At 44.1% G+C, this 8,242-nt stretch overlaps 1 protein-coding gene across 1 annotated transcript; it reads right to left on the bottom strand.

Annotated features, from left to right (window-relative positions):
* Positions 1–2,886: 2,886 nt before the first annotated feature.
* LOC123451984 (uncharacterized protein At4g15970-like) lies at positions 2,887–4,362 on the bottom strand. The gene is made up of 2 exons (XM_045128559.1): positions 4,027–4,362; positions 2,887–3,926 (listed from the first exon to the last, which is right to left on the bottom strand). Exons 1-2 carry the CDS (start codon positions 4,357–4,359, stop codon positions 3,000–3,002), a joined length of 1,260 nt encoding a protein of 419 aa, XP_044984494.1. The 5' UTR covers positions 4,360–4,362; the 3' UTR covers positions 2,887–2,999.
* Positions 4,363–8,242: the final 3,880 nt, after the last annotated feature.

Here is an 8,242-nt window from a genome sequence, read left to right as displayed (position 1 = left end):
GTCTCTGTAGATGACGCACGGATCCCATCGATCTGTAGACGAGTAGACGACGCACCATCGCCTGGTCTCTGAAGGATACACGTCGGCCCCGGCAGGCCATCGCCCATCCGGAAAGCTTGTGATCAGCGAGAGCAGCTCGTCTCTGCTGTTGACGCCATGCGTGCGTATGTACGAGTAGCGCTCTCCATCTATATTTCGGTAACGGTAAGAAAAGAATATCTTATCGGCTCGTCGCCTTCGTCGTTCGCATCATCACTGATCACTTCATCTGTTCATCAGATCGACCCCGCGATCCGATTCAGGCCGCTGCCGAGACTCGTCGTCTCGTCGGATCGATCCCAGTTCATCCGTGCACAGGACCCAAAACTAGGTGAGTTAGACAGTTCGTCTAAGTGCCAAATATTGATGCATGATCTCCGATTGATATATGCTACTGTATAACTTCAATTTCATTGTATTCATCTTTTTAATCTTGTGTTTCAATAATATAGATTTGAGTCATCATGGGGAAACATCAGTCTGGTGCCTATAAGCGCAAGAGAAAAGCGGAAGAACAAAGTTTAATTAATAAATCTTATAAAGGCGGCATGGACAAATTTGTTAGAAAAGAAGCACCGCAAGTGTCATCCTGTAATCAGTCTGTTGATCCTTCTACCCTTGCAATCGTTCCTTACAATGATGCTAGAGATGGTCACACACACAGATAATATGAAGGTAGAGGAAGATCATATTGATGTTAACTTGAATAGTTCACCTCATGAGGATGTTGATGATTCTTCTAAATCTGATATATTTGATCCAAGAAACTTGGATTCTCTTGATTCTAAACAAATTGATATCTTAGCACAAAAGGGTCCAAAAAGAGACAATTCAATTAAGAAAGGTCCTAAAGATATATATTGTAAAAGGTTTACCGCAATATTCTATACTAGATTTCTATCAAATGGAGAGTGTTGTGATAGAGATTGGTTTCTTATTTACCTCTGGAACATTGCGTTCATTGGATAAGGATAGTTCGAAATCTTCTTGTGTTAATCTTGAGGCTTCCCTTATGAAGGACAAACAATCTGATATTGATGCCAATGAACTATTTGTTGAGTTGAAGTTTCTTCAAAATTTCATGTCAAAAGAAAATATCAGACCTGTTGAAATTTTGAATTTTTTAAAGCGGCATGATTGTTTTCCCAATGCAAGTATTGCATATAGAGTTTTGTTGACCATTCCTGTGACAGTTGCATCGGCAGAAAGAAGTTTTTCTAAATTAAAACTATTGAAGTCCTATATATGTACTACTATGACACATCAAAGACTCAATGATTTGGCCACAATAACACTTGAGAATGAAGTCTTGGAGAAGATTGATTACGAGGATATCATTGAAGATTTTATTTCAAAGAATACTGCAAGAATGAGGATGTTTAAATAAATAGCAATCGGGAGTTGCATAGGTATGACTTTTTTATATGTCTAATTTTTATGTAAGATATTATAATTTTTTCTGCGAGATGTATATACATTATAATTGCTCGTTAGTTCGTATTTTTGTGAGACAGGCCCCATTTTTTCCTTCCGCACAAGGCCACGGATTTTGCCGGCCCGGCCCTGCGAGGGAACACGATGTGTCCTTGAGATCTGGTGGGGGATTGTTGAAATTAGTAGTGGGCCTTAGGCCCATAAGAGAATTTCAGAAAATCTTCGAGGGCCCATGTAGGTGGTGGCATGACAAGGTGGTGATGGGAAGTTTAGTCCCACCCCGCTGGTGGAGGAGAAGTTGGACCCCTTTATAAGGGTCTCTCTTCCACATGCTATTGGAGAGTGAGAAGAGAAGGTGCCCTCGCGCACTCCTCCTCCACCGCCCGCCTCGTCGCGGGAATGAGCCGAGCCGAGCTCATACCTACGCGCTTATTTTTGTTGGTCAGGAACGGAGATACGTAACGGACACGGCACGATCCGAGACGTCGGATCGTGGGCTATTACCGACTCGGACGTGGGTTCGGCCCACGTCTCTCCGCCCAGCCGCCTTTATAAGCAGGCTAATGCCTACCCTAGCCGTCACGAGAATCAGATCTCATCTGCCTCACGCGTTCCTTCCCTTTGCTGCTGCTGCCGCCAGCTACTCCGCCCCGTTTACCGCGTACACGGTCGACGGGAGAGCAGGCCTCCGAAACCCCGCCTCTCCGGTTCCTGTACGGGAGAGGGGCGATTAGGTTTTTGGGGAGCGATCACGTGACTGCTCGCCTCCGTCCGTCTCCTTCGTGTACATCCGCGTCGTCCTCGTCATCGCCATGTCTTCACCATCCGAGGCCGACCGTCTCGCCCTTGAAGCTGAGAAGAAGAGGGCAGAGGATGCTGCTGCTGCTACGGCCGCGTCCAACGCCAACGCTACTGCTACGGCCAACTGGCCTATTGAAGGGTATGACTTGTTTATCCTCATGTTCGTATTTATCCTAACAGTAGTACTTGCATGCATAGATATATCAACTATATGCGTAGTATGTGCTAGGTTAGTTCAAGATCAGTACATCATTAGTCTAGTCAATGTCATGCTAGTTATTATCTCGTGGATTAATACACTCGGAAAATTACCTATTTCCTCAACACAATTTCCTTTTGGTTTTGATTTGTAATCACCTTACACATACTCGGCATCATAAAGAAGACTCACCGTGTGTCCATTTCAGGAGAAACAAGTTACGTTGCCCATGGACGACGATTGATCGTTGGATGCTGACGATGAGGTACATTCTTTCCGAGGCGTTAATGCTGTCGAAATTTCCAGCGCTATTTTCCACGGCTTGTAAAAAATAATTAACTTGTTTGTAAGAAAATAGGAACTTTAGGGTGTTAACTGGAAAATGCTAGGGTCTTGGCTGTGAGGCTGTGTTCTTTTGGTTTGAGTAATATAAATTACTTTCCCAAAAAAGAAAACAAGTTTCTTTATTGAGAGACGGAAAAAAATAATCCTACAAGTGATGCCTCATCAGCAAATGATTCCACAATCACGCGCCGGCAGGGATCAGGAGCCGGCCCGGTGGCGGCCTCTTGTCAGGCGTCCCGCACATGGCCGGGACGCGCCACCCGGCGGCCTTCTTCTTCTCCGGCGGCGTCATGGCCGTGTAGTTCTTCCACTGGCCGAGCACGTCCCGGAGATCGCTCAACTTTTTCCCAAGGCCGAAGCAGCAGTTGGCGTGCATGGTGCACGCCGTGGCCATGTCGTTGTGGAACAGCCGGCAGAATCCGCCGAAGAGAGCCGTGTCGAGGAACTGGAACCGTAGCCTCAGGTCGCCGTCGGCGGAGGCCAGCTCGTGCTTGATGTGGTTGAAGATCTCCTGCTCGTGGCCCCTCGGGAACCGCCACCGCGCCGCCCGCCACCGCCGCATCATCTCCACGGTCCGCGCCGTGGCCTTGACGTAGTAGAAGCCGGTGTTGGGCCAGTTGCCGTCGAGCGCGTCGGCGTCGCCGGAGTAGATGTCGCACGAGACGGCCATGTCGGCGTGCACGGCGATGTGCCGGAACGGGTCCCGGAGCCAGACGACGTCGACGTCGGTGAAGAGGAAGTTGTGGCCGAGGTGGAGGACGCGCTGCTGCAGCTCGAGCTTGGCCCAGACGAGCTCCAGGTAGGCGTCGCTCATGAAGTCGCTGGCGGAGCTGAGGTTCATGGCCGTCGACGTCGCCTCGAGGAGGTAGCAGTGCGGGTGCACGCGCCGGCAGTGGCGGTACGCGGCGGCGTCGACGGCGACGATGAGCGTGTGGTTGAGGAGGTGCGCGATCCCCTCGCCGCCGCTGAAGCTTCCGCGGAAGAGGTCCAGCAGCGACCCCGGCGCCGCCCACGCCTCGTTCACCGACGTGATGATCACCGTGCGGTCGTCGGTCGCCACCTTGGCCAGCAGCTCCGCCAGCCCCGGGAATGCTCGCTCCTCCTCCTCCTGCGCGTGCGTGCATGCATGCATGTGAGAAATCGTACCATGTCATGCCGTCGACACGTACGTAGAGTGCAATTTAACACCATAGGTATGTATGTAGTACCTTTTCTTGAGCTGAACCATGAGTAGTTGTTGAGCTTGAGAGGTTGTTGGCATTGGCAATGGCATGGGTCATCTGCTGATGAGCTGATCCATTGTTCCCCAAGCTTGAGCTTGAGATGCTTGCCAGCTTCTGGCCGAGCCGGTCGGAGGCGAGGAAGAAGAGCAGCACGGTGGGGAGGAGAGCTCCGAGGAGGAACGAGACCGAGTGGCTGACTCTGGCACCGTCGTGCAGGCTGCTGCCCATGCCCATGCCCATGTCGGTCGCCTCGCCACCGCCCTCGCTCCTTGATAATGGTAGCCTACTGAAGAAGAGGTGATGAAAGTCCACTGGCATTCATAGGCACGGTAATCTGCAAGTATAATTAACTTTCTCCGTACGCAAACTAAGTATACGTGTTGGGAGCTCTTAATTAGCACAGGCACGCGGAGCAATGTCAATCCAAGTGCGTCCATGTGCATTCCATTACTCCAGATGCAAATTAATTAATCGGATCTGCTGCCACAGCTCATGTGTGTGTACCTACGGGAAGAAGACGTGGTTGACTCACGCCTCTCTGGGATCGATGGAGCTCCGGAAAGCGGGTGCGGTGTCTATACGACGTGTTTTTTTTAACACACTACAATTAAACTCGCTCGTATACACGAACAAACACTCATCTCTTCCATAAACAGCTTCAAAAGATTGAACCCACACATCATTTTTAGATTTTATGAAGTCACAAATAGCACAGACGGGTTGAGTTCCAACCATTTCTTGATTGACACATGTCGCCATCTTTGGATTCTGCACGTTCGGAGCTCAACACACGTGCATCACCCCCCCCCCCCCCCCCCTCTAGCGAGGCAGTGGCTGCCCCAGTCGTGGTGTTGCGTATCGTCTCTCACAGGATGCCCAGCGGGGAGTTCGAGCAAGGAAAAAGTTCAAAACAAACCTTAAAGTTATAAGCGAAAGCTAAATTAAACCTTGAACTTTGAATCCCTGAAATTGACACTCCGAACTTGTAATCCCGGTCTATTTTGAACCCTAGGCCCATTGGCACACCGGGATTCTGGCAGTACCATAATTCCGACCGGGATAACCTGCTAGGCTGCTACTCTCATAGACAGAAATTGGACCGGCCCACGAACAAAAAAAATTATGAGGTTTAAAAAAAGTTCGCGCATTTTTAAAATTGTTCAGAGGTTAAAAATATTTATGCTTTCTATTTTTGTCACAAATTCTATGTCTTTTTTGTTTCAAAAAATGTTTTCTTTTTTTTTAATTCTATTCGTATTGCTCCAACATGCATTTTATAAATTTCTAGGAGCACATTCCTAGCGCCAAACATTCAACGTTTATTGTTATTTATACCTCAAAAAATATATATCAATTTTATAAAAAATTATTGTTATTTATAAAATATAAAATATTTATTTAGAAAAATATTACCATGTATTTTTTTGTAACATGTACTTTTAAAATGTACACAATGTGTTAAAAAATATTGGAAGTTTATCAAAAAATATACATATGTGTGTTAAAAAATACATTGGATACTGAAAAAAAATATACACATGTGGAAAAGCAAAAAGAAAATGAAAAAACAAAAAAAATCCAGAGCAGAGGGTGTGTGCGTGCGCAACTGCGCTAATGGACCCGGCCCAATTCAGCAAATCCCGGCTAAGTTCTGTCAAGGTTTAAAATAGACCGGGATCAGTAAGTTCGGTGTGTCGATTTCAGGGATTTGAAGTTCAGGGTTTGGTTTATGTTTCGTCTACAAGTTCAAGGTTTATTTTGAACTTTTTTCTTCGAGCAATGATCGAATGGACGTAAAGAGCCCCAGGCCCACCCATCCTGCCTAACCCTAGCCCAATGCCGAGCCCTAATCTGGCGGTGGAGGAGTAGCGGTGCAGGCTAAGACTACTCACAATGAAAAATAACATAGAATATTAACATATATAGTCTAAGTTACTACATTCACAATGGATACTAACATAGGGATAGTAACATTGAGCATTTCATTTATTAGCCTATAAACTCATCTTGCCTTGGTATCCGCTATGTTACTCCTAGGATGAGTAACATGCTAAGTTACTCAATTTCTCTTTTTTCTCATTAATTAGTTGTCACATCATATTTTTTGCTTATTTACTACCTATGTTACTCCCATTATGAGTAGTCTAACATTGGTGTGGCAGCTAGGGTTCACAAGAGCCGGGTTGGGGAAAGAAAGCAAATGACGAGCTGACTGCCAGGGTGAGTGAAAAGGAATCGGGGCCGGGTTGGGGAAAGAAAGCAAATGACGAGCTGACTGCCAGGGTGAGTGAAAAGGAATCGGCAACATGCGGGACATAAAATCCGGGACAAAAAAAGGCGAAAGCGGGCGAAGATGGAGACCATCGTTGAGGAAGCTGGCATTGAAAATAAATCAGGGGGTGGATACTTGGATCGATCGATTGGGGGTAATGAAACCAAACGAAAGAACGTACAAACTCATCTGTTAGGAGTAGAGATATGACATTTGTTCACAGTGTCCAAGATAAGATGTGAGATATCGGCGCTTCCAAGGAGGAAAATAAAGGTTCAAGAGTGTCATCGTCGCCGACATAGACCCATTTCAAGGCAAAGCTTAACCCAAAACACCACACATGACTACCGAGCACGATGGTGGCAGTGCAGCATGACGCGGCTCGTCATGCTAACGTCACTTGAACTTTTTTACTCTTATTTAAATTTTAAATGCACACAGTACAAAAAATTAAATTTACTTAAGATAATTTAAAGCCATGAACTTGCAAGTTGTTAACATAGTATAAAAAAATATAGCACGGTTTTTATAAAATGTTGATAATTTTCAAAATATTGTTCATGCCAACGAAAAATGTTCACATGTTTCAAGAAAATGAATGCGATTTTTAAACACAAATTTGTATCAAATGTAGAGAAATAAATTGATGTAATTTAAAGAAAAATTTCGTCCTATTTAAAATGTATGTGACAATTTATGGAAATATCCCCGCATTGAAAAATGTTCAATAATTTTTGAAAATGTTATCAATATTGTAAAAAAGCTTATTTAAAAAAACTAGTTTTTATTAAGAGTGTACTTGACATTTTAACGAAATAATAAATCTTTCCACAAAGAGCCATGATATTTTTCAATATGTTTATAAAATATAAAAAAATTGAGCATAATTTTGGAAAAAGTAAAACTTGTATTTGGGAAAAATGTTGCTGTATTCAAAGAACCGTTCAAAACATATTTAGAAAAATGTACATTATGTATTTGAAAAATATTTCATGTGTGCTCTAAAAAATACATTTTATAATGAGAAAAAGAATACATATGCTGAAAACCCCTTAATAAAACCCAACAAGGAAACAAAAAGAAAACTAGAGAAAATCAAGAAAACCAAGAAAGAAACAAAGATAATCAAAGTATAGCGAAGAAAAGAAAATGATAAAATCAACAAGGAAACAAAGAGACCCAGAGTAAAATAAAAAAAATACAAACAAAACCGGTGAAAAAAAGGAAACAAAACATAAAAAACCCAAAGAGAACCGGTCAAGCAAACCTACATCGACCAATAATGGTCCAACCCGGTAGTGGTATATATCTGTTGCCTTCCACCGGTCTTAAGGGAACCCTACCTATCGTTAATCATTTCGAGGCCATGGTTCATGGTTCAGTGCGTAGATAAGAGCATACTCTTTTGTAACGCCTCAAGTAGGGAGAAAATGAAGACATCCTATGGCACCATTGGTTGGTTGTGGCGGTGAGCATCCAGCCCGCCCAAGATAGATCCGACATATTGAAAATGTTCAATATGGATATATCTTATCAAAGACACATATGGTCATATTATACCTGACATGGGACACAAGTCCATGGGAGATGGTGAAGTGATAATGGACATGAAGTTCCATATCTCAGTACCATCGGAGCACTCATATATATTGCAAAGTAAGTGAGGCCTGACACTATATTTTTTTGGCAATTTATTGAGAGTGCAATCCCCAATATAAGGTATAATGGTTGGTGTAAAGAATATCCTCGGATATGTCCAAGACACAAAATGTCTTGATTAATTCCATTGAGAAAATCAAGATGGGACCATGGTGTGATATCCTGATAGTGGCTGATAATCTGATCCCAACAATGTCACATCAAAGACTGGATTTAATGGAAGAGTATTCTGAGGGAAGCCTTCAGAATAGACTTTAAACGAGTCCTTCC

The sequence above is a fragment of the Hordeum vulgare genome, chromosome 1H, assembly GCF_904849725.1.
Source record: "Hordeum vulgare subsp. vulgare chromosome 1H, MorexV3_pseudomolecules_assembly, whole genome shotgun sequence".
NCBI classification, from domain to species: Eukaryota; Viridiplantae; Streptophyta; class Magnoliopsida; order Poales; family Poaceae; genus Hordeum; species Hordeum vulgare.
This window is presented reverse-complemented; position numbering and strand designations above follow the sequence as displayed.